At 43.2% G+C, this 21,102-nt stretch overlaps 1 protein-coding gene across 1 annotated transcript in view; it reads left to right on the top strand.

The window, feature by feature from the left end:
- Window positions 1-21,102, top strand: part of CDH20 (cadherin 20) — a 287,836-nt gene that overhangs the window by 194,290 nt on the left and 72,444 nt on the right. The window contains exon 5 of the mRNA XM_086965411.1: window positions 16,312-16,479. Within this exon, the coding sequence (XP_086821537.1) occupies window positions 16,312-16,479 (168 nt within the window). The remainder of the gene's footprint in view (window positions 1-16,311; window positions 16,480-21,102) is intronic.

The raw sequence follows: 21,102 nt of genomic DNA, 5'->3' as shown, positions 1-21,102 counted from the left end.
CCCCTGAGTGATTCAAACCTGCCACCTTACCACTGCCACCAAATTCTTGAGGCGTGCATCCCCGAACCCTCGCTTCAACGTTAGGCTAAGTAAGGACACCATCTGAGATAGCCCTTCTCACCCCCTTATCAACTAGGCACCAGCAGCTAGGCTTATCTCCAAGGCATGAGTGTTCAGTATGTGCAACCATGCTCACAGTAACCCCATGATGTCATCACAAATAGACTCCACACGAGTATTGATAAAATGCATATAATCTTTATATAGGCATTTATACGATATGACCATATGATACAAAATCAGCATATAAGAATGGGTAATATTCTTTCCGATGGGTTAGTGGGTTCTAATCCCAACCACCGGTTCTAACCAACAGTTAAGCTCAGTTCTAACCGTTTCCCAAAAGGTTAGGCAAGTCGTAATGCTAGAATCGCACACCTTGCAAAAGGAAACAATACTACAATGAGAAACAATATTCTCTTATACTATGCAACAGAGAAACAATGCCATACGTAGCGCCACAGTCATACTTTGCAATGAAGAAATAATGCAATGCATATCACCACCAGCATGCCCTGTACCAGGAAGAAACAAAGCAAAGTGTCATGGTACAATCCTGATTGGTGCAATGAAGAAATAATACACTGGGCCACATTATACTCAGGTAATATGTAAGGGGGAAATAATGCAGTGCGTTACACATCAAGCATAAAGCTCGTCAGTCACAAATGAGGTCCGGCATCGTACGACAGTTCGATAGTTCGTTAGCAGGAATAATGCAAAGTGTAATACGACAGTTTATTGTGCTCCGTTAACAGTGCCCCCGTTATGGATCAAAGGATGACACAAAAAGTACTGCTTCCCACTCCGGCCCCAGCACGGCCCCATCTTCGGTCAGCACGGGCCGAAATCCGAGCCGAAGCAATGGCTCACGCAGCTGACTGAAGCAGGAGGCTGAGACAGTGTCCCTTAGGGCCCGCATCCCCCCCCAAGTGTTGATCCACATTACCTGGGGGGGCAGCGATCCCACTCTCCTCCCCGACATCAGTGACTTGGGCCTTGATCCAGAACTCGTCACGGCTGCGGCGGACACGGCTGTGGAGTTCTTCTGTAGCTGCAGGTTCAAGCCGCTGCCTATTGACTCTGAGGGCCCCAATTACTTGGCCCTCACTCCTACGGTCTCAGTCCACACCAAGACCCACCCTCAGCACCGTGAAGACTTTACTTCAATACGGTGCACACCCTAACCAGGCACTCCTCACCAGCAGCTCAGGTTGCACTTCGACACGCACACGTGCATCCGAGATTTGCCTCTTCTCTGGTGCTCACGACTATACGGCGCTCTTCACTAATGCTCTGCTTGCACCTCAACTTTCGAGCCACTCTTGTTCTTCCAGTGCACACAATGTCCAGGCAATCTTCCCTAGTGCCCTGGCTGCACCACAACACACACCTGTGAATGTCCGAGACTCACTTCTTCTTTTGATGCCTACGAAGCCTGGGCACTCTTCACCAACACCCGGGCTGCACCACGACACGCATCCAGCGCGTCCGAGACTCACTTTCTCCGTTGGTGTACACGATTTCCAGGCTCTCCTCACCAACACCCTTGCTGCACCACCACACGCACACTGCGTGTCTGAGTCTCACTTCTTCCTTTGGGGCACACGAGGCCCAGGCGCTCTTCACCAACACCCCGGCTGCACCACGACATGCACCCGTGTGCATCCGAGCCTCGCCTCTTCTCCCTGTGCACACCACAACCACACTCTCCTCACCAACTCCTTGGCATGCACCACGAAACACATTCTGCACGTCTGAGACTTAGCTTTGTCCTGGGTGCCAACGATCACAAGGCACAACTTCTGAGGGTCTCAAGTGGCAAAAGGCACGCGCACACCATGTTGCTTGGGACTTCTCCGGAAACCTTTATGATCCTGTATTTCCAAACAGGGAGCCAGCTCACCTCGGATCCATGGGGTAAAAAGACACAGCACAAAGCAAAGTCTTTTTCAAGCAGGAAGACCCAGCGCCTCCAAGCAGTCCCAATAGCCTCTTCCTTAGTTAGAACAGCAAACTGCAGACCAGCCTCAGATTATGAAGAATGGATTGATCTATCCACCGCAGTCTTTTAAGTTGTTCCTTCTTCAGCAGTGATTCCTCTTGACCACAGAATGGGTCCAACCTTTTACGTCTCAATACATATCTGCTTCAATCCAATGTTCAGGGGCTTCGGCTCTCATAGTTATACCCCTTAATGTCTTTGAAGTTTGTATGTGCTCTGGAGCCCCTGGCCTCTCCCTAAATCAGTTCTGGGTGTCTCCATCCCAGTGTCACCTCTCTCACTTTGATACTGGGGGTCTGGATCCTTTATCACTCAGCAGGAGATGAGTCAATTGGTTTATAGCACCAGCCCAGGCCTTTTCACCTCCCAGGCTTCTCCTCCCCCCACTCTCTAGATGCAGGGCAGCCTGGTGCCATTTCAACCCCTCCCTGGGTCAAGACCTCTCCCAGCTCCTCTCACCTTTCAGTTTCAGAAAGACCATCCACATTTCAGAGACACACAGAAATGCTCGGAGCACAAAACTCAGCCACTTTCTAAGAGTGCTTAATGAACACACAGTGACAAAGCCACCTTCACTGAAAGATGTGTTATAACACTGTGAGTTCATACATACTAAACTTCACCTCTCCATTATAAACTGGCAGGAAACTAGGCTAACAAACACAACACCCAGCCTCCCTATTCTGTCCTATGGGCAGAATGGCCTTTCAGCAGTGAAAAACTAAATGGAGAGTTTTTAACTGCCAGAACATAACACACACCTCAGTTTATGTTCTGCCTTTTACCTACACTGCACCCTGCCCAGGGGTTACCTGGTACCTACCACAGGGGCTCCCCATGTGTATGTAAAAGGGAAAGTCAGGCCCGACAAGTAGTTGCACATGTCAGGACTACATGCTTACTTAGCATTCTGCACACAGGCCCTACACTGAAGGTCTGAGTTCCCTTCTCTGCGCGCCCTTGAATTACTAGCCCTTGCACACTCAGTGCAGATCACAAGGGACTTTTACCAGTAAGGCAAATGAACCAATCATGTCTAACCAATCACCATAACATTTTACATTGGGAACTCCTGTACTTTGACACTGATCATCAGTGGCAAGGTACTCAAATCATCTAAATGGCATCTCTAGGTCAGGAAAACGGTCTAGGGGTAAAGCAAAAAGTTTAGGGAACTTTAACAAAAAAGGCCAAGTCCTACAATCATCTTCTGTGCACCACATTTGGTTTAGCACTAAAGCTGCATGACTGATGGAAATGTAATGGTCGTTTCAATGGAAATGTGCTGTGGGTAGAGTACTGTAGCGCACCATGCTTTATTCATTTATTTAGGACAATTTGCTCCAAAATTACCACTGGACAAACACTATTCGCCTACCATGCTTTGCCAAATATGCATGGGCATATGCTGCACTTAGTGTAACACTAGGATTTTTCACAACACCAATGGCCTCTCTGACGTAACATTGATTGGTGACTGCACCCCCGTCTGAAAATTGTTTCAGCACCACTGTCTCCCTGACTGATAACACTTCACAGGTCAGTTTTTTCTTTGGCCGTGGACAGTGCCTAGCATGTTATGATGAGACTGCGCAAGGACGGTGTAAACAGACCTGAAAAGGTGGATATGCTTTGGCTTGCCCTTGCCTTGAACTCAGTGCTGTCAGTCCCTGCCACCGCTCTGCTGTGCAGCTGACTGCTGAAGGGCATATGAGAGGAGCGAGGAATGGCGGGGCAGCTGGGTTGTCAGTGTTAACGATGTGTAGGTTTAATGCCTGAGTGATGATGGAGCGGACATGAGAGGTTGTAGGGGGTGGTGGGGTGAACCCAACCAGAGCCATAGTCCTTTGGAAAGTTGCATCTGAGTGCAGTTCGTAGTCTCGCTTTGACTTGTTCTTTGTAATCTGAGAATCTGTCAGGTATCTGGGGTGGCCACATCCGCAAATGGAGAACTCATCTGATAAAGTATGGTTTAACGGCTTGAGCGGCCAACCTTGAAGCTGGGGCACCAGGTTTGAGTTTGGTTTAAGGCTAAAGGATCCTATGATTCTAGGCAAATCACTTAATCTTCCTGTGGTTAAAAAAAACAATTATGTGTCCATCTGTAATGCAACTGGTGCTCATGTAAAGCTCCCTGATACCTTCGGCTTGAGTTCGCAGTATATAAAACCGCAAAAAAAAATTTAAAAAATTGAGGCTGTTGCCTGTATCAAGGGCACCCTAACCCCATTGTCATGCATATACAATACATGTATTGTTGCACTCAGTAAAACTCAAATCTATTTCTTGTTTACAAAGAATGATCTATGTAGGACACTTTTCTAAAGAACGCGCAATTATGTACAGTTATCATTATGAAAGAACGAATCGATCTCTAAACAGTGAGGGCGCATTGATTTCTTTTTGTTTTCTGTTGACATTAAGTTGGACAAAGCGTAAACATACCCTCCCAACCAATTAACTGCCATGCTGTGCCTGAAATAAACATGTGATGCAGGTGAGTGACGAGACACCCTCACCAAATGCAGAAATCAAAAGGTAAAGATGCTGGCAACATTACCGGAGGCAGATAGGAGCACCATAGCCTGTGCCCTTGTCGAGGATGTTAAAGGCAGACAGGCAGCTACAGCTGTTGTGTTTGCTGAAAAATAAGACCAAGGCCAGAAATAGAGGGTGATGGCTGGGCCAATTCTTTTTTTAATTTCAAAATTGTTTTTATTGTTTTTATACAACATATAACATATAATCATCACCGCTTTGTAAACATCCCTCAAGGTATACTCCTCGATAACCTGATAGCCCTCAGAAGGTAGCCAGTCGACAGTGATGCAGAACACTCCTGGATCTCAACATCCCGTTCCTGATGAATGCGTACACCCAGGTCCCAATGTTTAAAACTCTGAAAGGAAATCTATCCCCCATCAAAATTGCATCCGCAGCTAACGCAATATCATTTTCCAGGCAACAGACCTAAAGTTTCAAAAAAACTGTGCAAACTCATCTCCAAAGTCAAGACTGCAGACTATAAAAGACCCTCCAGCAAGGCCTCTAGTAAGAGAAGGGACCTCTTAAAAGGCATCGTTCTCTGACAGTTCCATACCAGAGTCCACAATCACCCATCTCCAAAGATAAATGTTCAGCCATCAAAATGTTCTTCATGAACAAAAGCAACAATTTCCTACACCACTTCGACAGCATTGTAACCTGAACAGTTGCAATGAGCAGTGAATGGAAATCGCCATCATTTAATGCAGTCTACAAAGAGAATTTCACATGCAAACTCCATTCATTGAAAGCCAAGTCTCCCAAAGATGATAACCTTCTTTCATCAATTGTAAAACATACATCATTGGCATCAGTAAAGCCAATACAAAATGACAAGGTACTGAGAGCGCGGAAATCTAAATTTTCTTTTATAAATGTGACATAATCTTTCAATTACCATCACTCAAAGGATCATGACTCTTTCCCACGCCAATTTCTACTCTCACAGGCAATGGATCTTTGCCACTGTATTTTGATCAAAAGAGCTACTTCATCGTCACAAAGAAGTAATCAAATACAATTCAATATTTTAGTCAATATTGAGAGTTGGAAGTAATGTTGGAAGTAGTGTAAAAGGTTTTATTTTTTAATAAAATATTTAGGAATTCTGAGTCTTTATTAATTAGTAAAATTTCAATCAGATTAGGAATTGTTAATAAAAGCTATGGTTAGGACAGATCGTATATATAATAATACACTCAACGTGTTCCATAAAGAAAAACTCTATTCTGATTAACGGGCCGCAAATAGTGTCACTCAGAATCCATGAAGATGTCAAAAATAAAGGCAAGAGTGAGATTAGTATGACGCTAACAATCAATAACTAATAATTGCTAAATTTCCCATAAACAGAAATAAAACATAGAACAAATAAGCCTTGGCAAAGCCAATTAGTTAGGTAAGAATCAAGCTTGGGCAATGTAAAAAGGGTTCAGCCTGTTCTTTCTCTGCCTTGCAAACTCGTCTCATCTAAATCTGCCCACCTCTGCTGTCAAGTTAAGTACAAATGGGGTGACCCACTATCCCTATGAACCTGGGCAGTAAGGCAAAATTATACACAATTGGTTCATTTGGGTGCACTATATTTCTTCATTTAGCTCATATTTTATACAATTATTTCATTCATTGCAGGAGGAGCAAATCAATGCAAAATTACGAAAGAGACAAGGAATCCAAACTGACAGTTTTGCAAGATACTTTATAAATTGTATTCATTTGTAAGTACTTTCATTTTGAAGGCTGTCAACTTTATACAGTAGTGAACAAAGTGAGAATTTGTGACAATTGGTGCTCTGTGAAATAGTGCCAGTGCAATATACAGTATATACAATGCTAATTTACAGTGTCTTGAAAGTAAGGGAAAGGGAAGGGGGCGGGGAAAAAAATGACCAGTATTTTTCATAAGCTAAGTGTCTTCTGTACACCACAATAGTCAGTCTTAGGTACAGAGTCCTAAGAATGTAGGTTTACTGTTATGTAATGTCGACGTTTCAACCCCAGAGTGGCGCAAATTGGGCGTCTAAGCGGGTCTTCATCAGGACTGTGTGGGGGGAAGACAGCCTCCTAGTAGACCCAGCCGGGCTATCCTATGGAGTGAGGTGTAGGGGGGTATATACGACTTCTTTAGATGTGGAATTCTCTATCTTATTCATTTGAAATCCAGTGAGGATTATGAGTTAACATCCTAATGTGAATGCCTTCCAGCGTATAAATTATTCCAGCCAAGGTTGTAATGAATGCTACTTCTTTTGTAAGGTCCCGAAAGATCCGGAGGGATGAGGGGATACCGGTGGCTAGGATCGCTCTGTCCCGGTTTGGCTTCACAGCGTCATTGTATATACTGTATATTGCACTGGCACTATTTCACAGAGCACCAATTGTCACACATTCTCACTTTGTCCACTACTGTATAAAGTTGACAGCCTTCAAAATGAAAGTACTTATAAATGAATACAATTTATAAAGTATCTTGCAAAACTACAGTCACCTCTGCTGTCAAGCTTGTCTCCCAATCTGAGTTTCAGCTGATCTGCCTCCTGTCTCCTCTAAATCTCTCTCGTATCATCCTCTGTCTCGACTCTGCTGCTATCTCGGCTGGACTCTTCTTCTGACCTCTTGTCTAAGAACACGCTTTTTAATGAAAATAAATGAATGTTGCAAAAACATATGGTCTGTTATTGTCTCCAACCAATGAGGACTCAGTCTTCTCCAAAAGGCACATTTCTCTTCTTGCTTCCCACACATCATCCGACATCACTTCTTTGTTGTAACAATAAATCTTCAGCACATTCCCTTAACTGGATTCTTTATTCAAAATTAATTTACTTCCCTTAACCTTCCAATAAAGCAAAAATGTCCCGTGTTGTAAGAAAAGATTATTAAGCAGGAAATTCATTCATTAGAAATATAAATTGTTAAAAGATGCATTTTGTTTGATGCCTGTTTTCTCAGCAAGTAGTCAATTGTGAATGGCGCTTTGTGTCGCCACAGAAAAGCAACATTCCTTCTATGTTATTTGAGGCTAGGATGAGGGCAGATTTTTCAAATGTGCATGTCCTTGTACTTTTAGTAAGCTGTCTAAAGCATTCAAGATTTACACGTACTGCATTTTCTGTTCAAACCGTGTATTCTGCACTTTAAATGTCACGTTTAATTTAATATAACTACACGTTAGATATGCATACATGTTTTACTTCGTAAGTTTAATAAAAAGTGTGTTTCTACAATTACGGCAAAATCTTAAGGCAGTCACAATAAATATATTTGTGCATGGTTCAGTATTTCCCAAAGTATTTATTTATTAAAGAGAAAAAAATCGAGTTAAGGCCTAGCATTGAATATGAATTTTTTGTGCTTTTAGCTCCAAATGTCTGCATGTAATTTTAAAATACATTTGTCATGTTTGAAACCCAAGGCAGATTAGCATTAGTAGTGATCAATTTTTGTATAGGACATTTTTGCTTTCCCAATAACTTTGTAGGTGCCTGCACGAAGAGGACAGAACCTATCACTCTTCAAAAATCAAACCTGGAGCATGATGGTCTCGCTCCTTCCCGCCCTATCAAGCACCTTTAGTTCCTCACAGAAGTCATTCAAAATCTTCCCATTCAGCTCACTTGACAAGACCAAATCCACTGTGCTCATTGGGACCTACTAGTCTGGCATCAGATCATGATGCAGCAGAGAGAGTGCAACACATAAGTGATGGATGATGTCCTACTGATCTAACTTGTCATCCTTCTCGATCTCTGCGGAGCATTCAATACCGTTAACCATGATATTCTGAACATTACTGCTCATCAATAGGACTTTGCTGCACCATCCTATTTGACAAATCATACCTGACAAATAGAGTGAAGTTGGTATAAATGAGCTCCTCAGTCTCCAGATTAATCTCCATTATATGCACTACCCTTCCCTAAGCTTCCAGCCTCCATTAATTTTCAGCAATTATCGACAACTCTTGGCTTTGTTCTGGCCGACCAGATCATCATCTACAGTATGCCAACAACACTCATCTCTATCTAACGATCTTGAAAAAACAATGGGGCATATTATCAAGACAGGTGATAAAATGATCGCCGCTGTAGCGGCAAAAAACTGCCGCTAAAACGGCAATAATGGGCTTGATAATATGCTCTATGGAATTAAAATTGAAGCCCATGTTAGATGTGAAGGACATCTAACCTGAGCTTCAATTGGAATACCATAGAGCATATTATCAAGCCCATTATCGCCGTTTTAGCGGCAGTTTTCTGCCGCTAAAGCGGCGATAATTTTATCGACTGTCTTGATAATATGCCCCTATATCACTGAGCTGGTGGCCTGCCTTGCCACACTCTGAGTCTGGATTTTCACAGCATGTCTTTAGCTGAATTTGATCGGGCTGATTTTCCCTCATTGCTAATGCCGGCAACTAACAGCAAATCCTTTGACGGGTTTAAGAAATTAATGTCGAAGACATCAGCCCACGATTCTCCAACAGCAGTAAATACTTCATATCTTGACTTCAAATCACATATCACTCACAAAACTAAAACTGTCCGGTATTATCACTACTGAGAAACAGAAACCATTCCTGGCCAAAGAGGACTTCGGAATAGCTTTTCATGCACTAGTCTTCTCTCACTCCTATGGAGGTAATTCTCTACCAGCGGCATCCCTTCTGAGCACCATCCACCATGTTGCAGCACACGTCAAAGGTCTCTGAAATGTACGCATTGCAAAAACAAGAAGAGAGCTACCCTGACTTCCACTACTAATACATGTTGCATAATATATAAGCAGTCAATGATGACATTCCATCATATCGACCACCCAGAGTCAAGACATAAGGAGGACCCTGCAACCTGCGCAGTTATACTCCAACCAGACTGGAAAGGGAAAGAAAATAACAGATAGCAGGTCTTCTTCCGCTTTGCCCCAAGGATATGGAGAAGTCCCCAGGCATGAACCATCCTTTGATTCAGGCGAGACTTAAGAATCTGCTCTTCAGCCAACACCTCACCAGCTTATGACATCTTGATCAACTTCTTCCCTAGACTTGCCATTCCCATTTCACATCTCTACACCACTCCCTCTCCTTCATTCACCCCTACTTTGAAAAGCTGTGCCTTCTCTTGTTCCCCCTCACGTTACCTCCCCCCCGCCTAACTAGTATCTCCAGTTCCACTTCACAACTTGGTTTGCATACTAAAAGTCTTTATACATACAAAATTAAAGCTCAGACTGTTTAGTAAAATATGGAAGCCAGATTTAAAATTAAGACCTCTAAGTGGCACATAATGCCATCAAATCCCTAAACCCCTTGCAGTGAATTTCCTTGTCTAAGCGCAAGCCCTGAGAACTTTGCGACCAACTGAGTAGTCTTGCAATCCCTGCAGATCAAATTATACGTATCTCTCAACCTCCTTATTACACGTGCCATAGGATAAAATGCACTTGGAATATGACGGGAGGATATCCGTCATGTTTTTGATGAAATAACAAGTCCTCCCAAAACTAAACCAGGCCCTAAACATAAAAACTGTGGCTGCCACATTTGAATATGGCATTCTATGCCTTCGAATAACGCTACTAAAACAGAAGCCTTAGGTACAGAGTCCTAAGAATGTAGGTTTACTGTTATGTAATGTCGACGTTTCAACCCCAGAGTGGCGCAAATTGGGCGTCTAAGCGGGTCTTCATCAGGACTGTGTGGGGGGAAGACAGCCTCCTAGTAGACCCAGCCGGGCTATCCTATGGAGTGAGGTGTAGGGGGGTATATACGACTTCTTTAGATGTGGAATTCTCTATCTTATTCATTTGAAATCCAGTGAGGATTATGAGTTAACATCCTAATGTGAATGCCTTCCAGCGTATAAATTATTCCAGCCAAGGTTGTAATGAATGCTACTTCTTTTGTAAGGTCCCGAAAGATCCGGAGGGATGAGGGGATACCGGTGGCTAGGATCGCTCTGTCCCGGTTTGGCTTCACAGCGTCATTGTATATACTGTATATTGCACTGGCACTATTTCACAGAGCACCAATTGTCACACATTCTCACTTTGTCCACAGAATCAACATGAAGTATAGATAAGTCACCCCTACTGTAGACCTTATAGCCCTAAGGCAGGGTGCACTATATCCCATGCGTGAACATATCTGCATGTGCAGATCTGACCCTACAATATTTGAGCCATTCTTGGGCATTGTTAGTTCACAGGGAAGCCATGGGGATTACATGGTCTAGGCACTTGTCATCGCGAGTTTCCTAGCTGCATGATGGCTTCATAGTACCCTACGATGTTTGATGCAAAACATCTTATCTTAATTATTGCTCAAAGATGCCAGTGTTGGATTTATTAATAAATGCACACAGGAGAGGGTCCTCTCAAAACCTACCAAGCACTGTTGTGGTCTATGGCTAGTCTCAGTCGGCCTGACACCACCAGACATGTTTCTGACCTCATGGGGTGAGGGCCAGTGCTCTCAGAGGCTAGGAACAAAGTCTGCTCTGGGAGGAGGTTCTTCATACCTCCCAAGGACAGGATGGCCTTACAAGGTGGAAAGCTTTACAGTGAGCCACTTTTGAAATGCAACCCAGGCAACTCCAGCTAGTGAGGGATGCCAACCCCACCCCCATTTCCTGCTCCACATTTGGTGGATGGATAGGTGGGAACATCAGGTAAATTAGGAGATGGGTCCCCATTCAGCCAGCACCACACCTACGGTGGGACAGGCAATGTGAACCTCACTTTTCATTTCCCTCCATCTTGGTTTGAAGGGGAATTATCCAATTAGGGTCAGGGTAGTGCCCCTTCCAACAGGAAGTGGACACTTAGAGTTTGTTGGTGCCCTAAAAGGTAGGTAGTCCATTGGCTACTCTCTGTCTCCCCCTTTAACTCCCCTAAATGTAGTATTTAGGTGGCATCCCTGGACATTGAACTAAGATTCAATGGACACAAAGAAGAGAAGGACAAAGACCTGAGGACGTAAGCCCTACTCCAGAAAATTGGCACCAAACCCTGCCTTCTGCCAAAAGGACTCAGCAATCATTGTGTGCTGTCTCGTCTTTCAACTGTGAGGCTCCCAAAAACCCCAAAGCCCCTCCAGCCTTCAATATTCCACTCCAAAGAACTCCCTTGGAGGGGAGGTACCGCCACCCTGTAGCCCACAGGCAATGAACCGCACAATCCAGTTGTTCCGACTTGCTGCTCCCCAGCGACTCGAACACAGCACCCAAGCCGGAGGTGGTACACCAGCTCCAGAGGGTCAGATGTCTCTCTAAAAATATTTGGAGGTACTAGGGCTTTCCGAATCCATGCTGCACCAATAACCGGGGTACCGGACCCTCTGCAGCATACATGATGGCAAAAAGTCCAAACTGGACTCCAACTTCCCTGGAAACAAGCACCCATCGAGGGGTGTCAAGACCCCTGAGAACCACTTCATGAGTGGCCCAGATGTCCCAAAATCACTTCTCCGAGCTGCCTGTTCCTGACCATGAGGAAAACTTGAAACTCACCACCCCGTTGACCTATCTGCTCTGCCCCATCCGCCTTGGTAACAATGATGCTGCTGTGCTACCAGGGTCCTGAGGTCCTTGTGACCTGCTTCCTCAGGTGGGACCCCTAAGACTTACCTTTAAGTCTGTTTGTGCAGAGTGTTTTTAAATGGCCCACTTCTTTTAAGTGCACCAGCTATCAATGGCCTCAGCGCTCTGCTTCTGGCCGAACCCAGGATGCTCATGAGAATCCGCTGGTGGAATATTGGGCCTGGCCTTGCTAATTACTTAAATCCCAAAGGTGAACTTTGAAATACAACTATGTGATTTTATATGCATTTTTCTCTTTTCACTCATTGACTCCAATGTTGCGTAATTGTGCACAAAAGCGATTTATTTTGCAAACTTGAACAATTCATAACTTTAAAAATACTGTAGAACAAAGTTCTTGGTCTGAAAAATTACATAAAAATCTGTGTTCATTTTTTAAATTGGTCTGGAGTGTGTGTCTCATTTATTGCCTCTGTGAGTACCACAATGCTTTGCACTACCCTCTGATTAGCCTAACTGTTTGCCCACACTACCATAAATAGAGCATTAGTATTATCCACTTTTGCCTCTGTATACCAATCTGGGTCTCACTGGACTCTCTGCACAGTGTACTTCATTTAAGTGCACTATATAGAGAGCCAGCGTCCTACCCAAGTGGAACTTTCGCATGCTGCACTCTTGAAGATCCAGGCCATACCTCTCCTCTGACTCAAAGATCTGAAAAATAACATTTGTAAAATTAAGCCGACCCCAAGACTGGAACAGTCATGTCCTCCAGACATGAAGCCAGATCTATATAAGTAGGAACAGTACAATATCTTTATCTGAAGGAACTGTTCTTTCGACGAAGTGGGATTATGCGTTTGCCAGGAACAAGTATATTAGTTTTGAGAAAAGGTTGTGCCCCTGCTGTCAGAGTTATGTTTGTCTGATAAGGAAGAGAATTTCTCACTGTGCTTCAACTTTTTCATCCCCCGGTCTCTGGAACTTCGATGTAGTGTCAGAGTTTTACCATTGCAAGAAGGCCCGACTAGAATTAGGTGGTCGCCGAGAACCAATTTATGCGCCAAGGAAATGTAAATTATGTGGTCAAATGCAGTACATTCTGTGCCTGTATTAGTATGCTAATTTGCAATTTAAATACCCTTTAATAGAGTTTAAGTAAACGTTTCATTGCATTAGTAGACGTTTCACAGCAATCAACAGTACTTTTATTGTACAGTTAATTAAAACCGTAACATACAAACATCATATTCATACTTAATATAATTTAACTGTATACACATTATAAAATCTAGCAATACGAAATAAATGTCAATTTCAAAAACAGCATTTCAGGTTGATGGCAACATATCATAATTAGACGTTTAGTCCAAAAAGAAAGTGTATAGCGTGGAAGGCAATAACAAAAATGTCCCAATGCTTATTACTGATAGTTAACTTTCATCAAAGTTCATTTGTACGATAAAAATAGAACTTGTCTGTTTCTTCGTGCTGGGCATTGTGCAGTGCAGTAAAAATAATGTTAACAAACTTCCCAGCCCTTGCTAGAACTTGGGCTGAATTATTACTGAAGCACCATTCAGATGCTTCCCTGCAATGTCTCAGTAACTTTCCCCAAGAGACTGGGACCGGTAGACATCGACGGTCATTAGCAAGATGAGGGCAACAACATAGCAGGTGTAAGCAAGACTCATGTAATCAACAACTAAAGCTAACTTTTGGAAAGGGTCTGCCACTAAACGGCCATGCATGTAGCCTTCTTAATTTTAAGGTCCATCTAATCTAGAAACAAACTTTTTTTGTGGAAAGCTGCAAAATGTGCAGCAGCTGTGATAACTCCACAATTGTGTGGCTAAAGTATCACATAATTCCAGTGGTCCCAATTATATAAAAAAAGAATGATAGAAAAATCATAGAATGAAAAGATTGATTTGGTAGACCCATAGCTCTGTCTGAACATATCACCCATGAAATGGTCCCCTTGGCAACTCTAAAGTACACATAATGTCCATAATAATTCTAGAGCAATTCTTACTACACAGCTGTCCTTGGTTGGCAGGGGCATCTCTGTTGTCGGATTTCATGGGAGAGGTTCCTTTTTTGGTGGGGTGAGACTGCTTCCCTGTGCTGATGGTCTCTAGGAGGTCATATGACAGTTCCCATTGTTGGTTTCAAGAGGTTCTTGATAGCTTTGGTGGGTGAAACATCTGTTCACTTTAATGGCTGTAATTGCTTCCCTGCCACTGTGTGTTGGGATGTCATGCTGTCTTTAGTCGGTGCAAGACATCCCTGCTCTATTCAGACCTGCCATCTCACACGGTGCCACCGTGAGACACACGATATCGGTTACCATCACAGGGTGACACGGTGACAGGGAAAACATGCTGAAAATCACTGTACAGTGTGGTTTTCCAGCTCGATTTCCAAGGCTTTGACCTGTCGACGTCCATTAATGGCTGGGAAAACTCCCCAGGACGTCGGATCCAGCATCAGGAAGCTTTTTCAGAGGGGGGCTTGGGGACGGGGTGTGGCTCAAAAGTTTCTCGTAGGTACTTCGCAGTACGATGCCCAGCCCCTTTAACCCCTTCACTGCGGCGGCAATTCCGCCGCAGTGCTAGGGGGTGTGGGGGGGTCGCACAGCTCACCTGTGCTTGTGACGGAACCGCTCCGTCACGCGCCTTGGGTGAACTGTGCTAGTGACGGAACGGTTCCGTCACGAACGCGCCCGCTCAATAGAACGCGCCGCGCGAAATCAGCGCCGCACAGGCGCGTCGAGCGGACCGTGACGGAACCGTTCCGTCACTAGCATAGCTCACCCGAGGCGCGTTACGGAACGGTTCCGTCACAAGCGCCGAAGGGGTTAATTGTGCCGCCCCCTCCTCACACAGTGAGATTGTTCTTCAAATTGGCAGGTAGGGCTATTTATGGGGTGGCAAGAGTTTAATGTAGCAAGAGAGCGACTCTGTTGCCTATGTATATGGAGCTGTCATAATTGCCCTTGGAGAGCTGTCGCTGTCTAGTTCTCTTGGCCTTTCAGCAGTGAAGTAAGTCTCATGGCACGTGGCAACGTAGTAGCAGGAACTCTAACCAAGCTGACACAGTACGGCTCGACATTGCCCTTTTTCTAAAATGTATCTACATACCACGGCACAACTGTTTGTTGCACAATGATACACTGTCACTCAAAGTGTCACACATAAGGCTTTGAAATGTCACACTTGAGGAAAATGGAAAGATGTAAATGTCACACATTAGCCAACCATGAGCATCAATTCACCAAAATGCCAGGGGTAGCGGAAGTGACATCACACACCATTTGACTTTTACTTTGAGTCACACACACACCCACACACATGCTTAAACATACCCACACATTTACACACTCTCAGATAAACACACACACCTACAAGCATGCATACAACATACTTTATTTAAAAGCATTTTTTCTTACCTTACCTGTCATATAGGATTATATTCCATCTAATTTTACTGTGTTCCAGGCACTGATTTTGCGACTTGTGAGGCCAGGGGGCGAGGAGGAAGCACGAGGCAAGCCAGGGGTCGAAGCAGCGACCCCCCCCCCCCTAAATGACGTACATGAAGCCAAATGAAAAGTTGACAGCTATGACTGACAATTTTACGGGCTGATTCCGAGCTCAGGGAAGTGTCATCCCCAGGGCATATTCATGCTGCTCAGTTACGACGACAGTGAGCGTGAAAGGTGCACCCACTGCTTCTTATATAACTCGTGATCGGCCGTTAAATGGAAATAGATCTTTTAGAGCGAGCAGGGAATGTGAACATGTTGCGTTGAAAAAGAGAACTAGGATGTGAATTTGTTAAGAATTAATGCAACATATTAATATGGCGGCAAAGAGTATGGTAATGCCTCTTGGAGAAGTCAAAGGTGCTTGAAAAAGTAGCGTGTTTCAGAACTCCATATTTAATCTACAATAAAAAGGCATCTTTGTGACTAAGTTGAGGCTGTGTTGCCAGTTGACGCCTCCATCCACCGTTCATAATAGTTGTACTGCTGCCACCTGCTGTTGGTTCCGATTATTGCACTACATTTTCTGCGAACGCTTCACTTTGAGCGTCTGTCTCTTGTCTATATACACATTATTCCGTCCTAACGACGTCTTCTTTTTCCCGTTCCTACAGGCATAATCCGAACCGCTCTTACGAACATGGACAGAGAGGCTCAAGACTGCTATGAAGTGATCATCCAAGCCAAGGACATGGGCGGCCAGCTGGGCGGATTAGCCGGCACCACCACCGTCAACATCTCGCTGAGTGACGTTAATGACAACCCGCCCAGGTTTCCTCAGAGTGAGTATCTGCGTCTCTTTGAATTGGACAAACGTCACTGCGCCAGGGTTCGGGGAGGAAAGCATCTTCCAACCTCCTGGAACGACCGGCGGGCCTTCCTGTCTCTGCCTTTCTTTTCTTGAAATTATAATAAAAGTCCACATGTGTGGAAACATCTGTAGATTTAGGTTTTTACATGTTATTTTTTTTCGTAGTCAAAAAAAAATGACATGGTGATTCGTGGTGGTTTCCAACTGTGACTCTCACTTCCCTTCTCAAGCATTTCCTTCTTCCTTCATGAGTGGCTATAAGCTGTTTTCACCTCATTTGCCCCTCTAACACTAAGGGCATATTCTCAAAGCCCTATCGCACCGGGAACATTTTCTGACGTTCCTTTGGCGATAGAGTCAGCACCTTATTCTCAAGGCAGCGTTAACCCACTTAAAGTGGCTTAAGCTTAACGCTGCCTTGTGAATAAGGCCCCTTTCACACTAAATTTAGTGTGAAAGGGGCGTGCAGTGGTTGTTGCAGTGGACGTTCCACTGCAACACCCATTGTGGTAGACGCTGCTACCTATTATCAAGGTTGGTGATAATAGGTGGCAGCGCCTAACTGAAGACCGGAAAAATCCTGGTCTTAAGTTGTCGAAATAAGGAGAAATGCTTTATTTCTCATCGTTTTTAATTTTTCCATGCGTGCTGCCTTGTGCAGCACACATGGAAAAACAAAATGCCATGGTTTGTTCATGTACAGCAAGGTGTCCCTTCCTGTACATGAACAAACCTTTTAAAAAATGCCATTTTGTAACTTTGATGTGTGCTGCACAAAGCAGCACACATGAAAGTTACAAAATGGTATTTTAGGATTGTTTATGTGCAGGAAGGGGTACCTTCCTGTACATAAACAACCCTCCCCTGCACACAGGCATCCTTGCACTTTGGTGCAAGGTTTTCTGCGTTGGGGCTAAGTCGTGAAACTTAGCGCCATCGCAGGAGGAAAGACCAGGCTGCACCACATTCTTGAGAATAGGGTACTGCCTGGCGTTTCCGAAGTGGCGGTGAGAGGAGTTAGGCCAAGGAGGCTAACTCCTCTCAACTCCACTTCCTTGAGAATATCCTCTTAAATTCGTCAGCACTGTATGAAGAGGCGTAACCCGTCACCCTGCAGCCCCTGCGGTGCAGAGGAGCCCACAACCCTTCAGGCTACACACATCTCTTCCCATTCAGCTCCAAGCCAATAAATATCATAGACATATGGGATACTCAGAGACCCTTCTTCATTTTCTGTAGTGTGGGAGGATATTTTACGTTACACCACTGGCTGCAAGTGGTTTCAGTGTGCACCAATTACGATGTCTTAAATTATGCACAGAGTCAACAATGTAGAAGTCTTTAAAAAAAAGTCACACACACAACTTATTTCTTCTAATGGTATAATTTGCTGTTTAGGCAGGGCCACTCGAATTCTGCAGCAGAGGAGTGTCTCATTATGCGGCAGGGTTGAGTAAATTATGCGGCAAGGCAAGGGAAATTGTTTTGCATTACACAGCACAGGTTGTAATAATATTACTGTATTATTTTGCCATTTTTAAGCTTTTTAATACTGTCTGGGCATTAGTTGTACCTCATTAGTAACAGTTTGATACCTAAATGCAGCAATAAGTTACAGAAAGGTGACCAGTCAACTTTTGCAAAGGGCCTTCCACTGCGTCGCAACACGTCACTGCATTTTTAATAACTTTTGAACCGTTTGAGCTAAAACCATTTTTTTGTTAAAATCTGCAGATTATGAAGCAGATTATAGATTACATGGCCAATGCAGCAAACCTAAAATTATGCGTAAATCCCTGCTGGCGCACAGTCACATAATTCCAGTGGCACTGGTTTCAAGGGACTGTTGTGGTTACAATTGTTTGACATTGCCCAATGGCATAAAGTGTGTTCTTTTTTTTATTGTGATAAATTTGTTTAATATTGATGATGTTTTAAGTATTTTATTGTTCAAACCTTAATTAAAAGTAAAGGAGTTTCCTTACAGAATGGTGTCACTGTATCTTTCACAATTCAGATTTTTGTAGAATTTTGATTAGCAAATTCTAGTACTACCCTAGTAAGGCATGTTTCTCAACCTTTTTTTAATTCTCGTGATCCCATTTACATTTAATAACCCAACCCAGTCTTAGACGTCACCTTCATGTAGAAGATTGCTAGCTGGGTCAAGATTGTAATTGCAGGTCTGCCCCACTGTCTCCTGCTAACCCATTCAATTTCACTCCTACAGGTTGTAAATAGCATGTTCCACATTACCTGCTTACCTGGCATTTGCTATTTAGTTAAAAATAAGCCACAACATTTATGTTTATCTTTAGATTTGATGACAACCTGGAGAGAGGTTCATAAGGCAACGGGTGGTGCCTAAAGACTTTTCTGAATTTCTAACTTCTATACAAGGTCCATCCTTGAGACTTTTCGAAAAACTGTCACAAATAATTGTACCACATTTTCCAGGCCAGCAGAGGTGGTTTTGGTAACCTGGTGCTTTCTCTGCTGTTCTTGAAAAAGGATTATTTAATTGTTATCCAGTCTGTCTAAACCTCCATAAAGACTCTAGCACGTTTTTGATTAGGTGCAATTATGTCACAGAAATACACAACATTTTTGGGGTCGATCAAAGAGAGCTTTGCTTGTTTTACATTGAGGTTTATCAGTTGTGAACCTTCCAATGCGTAATGCCTGTGATGCAGAGACAGAGTACATTAGAGATCAGGGGGCATATTACAGAGTGTGCCCTTGGGGGTGCAACGAGCAGGTGCACCCGCTTTATGAGCCGCCCCAAGGCACTCTGGTATTACAGGGGTTGCAGACGTGTGTGCAGCTCCTTGTGTAATACAGATAGCACTGTAGGGGAGCACAAGTTTGCAGCTGCCCTGGGGCAGCATATTCACGATAATCCAGTGTACCTTGCCTGTTTGTGCACGGTGCACCTATTTAAAGGTACACCATGGAGTAAAGGAGGAAAATGTGCTGCATATATAATACGACCCCCAGTTGCTTCACCATAAATATGAGTCTTTTCGATGTAAGTAGGAGGCCTATGGACCATCAAGGAGGTTGCAGAGAGGATTAAGAAACACATTCAACAAAAAAGGAGCAAACCAAAGTATCATAAGACAATACTTACTGTTGCAAATATGGAAGGAGACATTTTATGCAACTTTCAGTTACTTGTCAAGAAGAGAAGAAGTTGATAAAAGAATGGGATTAAATAGCCAACCCCTTCGACATCCCTCAATCTAGTCACACAGGAACACAAATATAGGGCGTTGGCCCTGGAGAAACCAACAAAATAGTCCTTCTGAGTCATACAAGCAGAAAAGATGTTCACAAACAGCCCATATTTATCACTGTGCCCTTAGCAAACCTACATTTAACTGTCAATTTGAAGCTAAGAAATAATCGTCTTCTTCCAAATCATGGCACGAATGGGTAGGTTAAAATTACACTGCCCAGCAGTTAGAATATCAAGGTTCATTTTTGGATTATTTAGCAGAAGATGAGGAAGAGGAAGAGGCTCTTTGTGTGAAAGTGGCGCAGAATGGGGGGCTCCGTTGCAAATTCTAAGGGCGTGACTCTAAAAATGTTTTGCACATAATAAATCGAAATCGAGCGGCTTTTGATAGTTAGTAGTTATTTAGAAAATCTGCCATGGATTTGGCCCTTCTGGACCTATGATGGACACACCAGATTAGAATCTTGTGAGTCTGGATCTGACAGTCAATTCCGAAATGATGATTTCAACAGTTTTTACTTCTTGTGTGCAGTAAAGTTGCCTTTTTATTAGAGTAGATTGTCACATGTTTGCTAGTCATGTCAAACTCCGTAGTTATGCCACTTGAAAATAGAGCTTGCTGTATTTGAGGTACAGCAAACAACACAAAACGTGCCTACACCACCCTTATTTCTATACAATACTATTTATATGGGTCAACCAACAACTTGTTTTAGTTTGACCAGGTATTTTTATTTTACACCATTCATTTTTTCTGTTTCTTTAAACACTTTTTTTATCAACACATTGATGTAAAAAAAGGAACAACGGTATATTCATATATTTACGCTACTGTACATTACAATTTACAAACATAAGAAAAACAATACATATATACACTAAAGTAAATTTACAACATCATCCATCCATAAAAGAATCCTTAAACAAAGACAAGACATAATATATTCATATATGTTTGATTTCTGGAAATGAAATACAAAATCAAAAGACGAGGAATGCAGTCAATAAATGAAACTAATCAATACTCTTTAAACTAGCTACTGCCAGTAAATACTGCAATTAACATTTTATTCGGAATAAATGGTTAATTGCAGTATATACTGGCAGTAGCTAGTTTAAAGAGCTATACAAATAGTATTGTTTAAAGAACTATATAAATAGTATAGTATAGAAATAAGGGTGTTGTAGGCACGTTTTGTGTTGTTTGCTTGAAAAAGGGTCCAGCCTACCCCATGCCCAGATGGGCCTAACTCCTTAGGGTTACAAAGTATTTGAGGTACAGAGCATTATTTGGAGGGCATCCAAACAGAGCACAATTGTTTGTGACTTGCGTTAGCCAAGACCTTTTGATTTTGC

Source organism: Lissotriton vulgaris, chromosome 4_1, assembly GCF_964263255.1.
Source record: "Lissotriton vulgaris chromosome 4_1, aLisVul1.2, whole genome shotgun sequence".
NCBI lineage: Eukaryota > Metazoa > Chordata > Amphibia > Caudata > Salamandridae > Lissotriton > Lissotriton vulgaris.
This window is presented reverse-complemented; position numbering and strand designations above follow the sequence as displayed.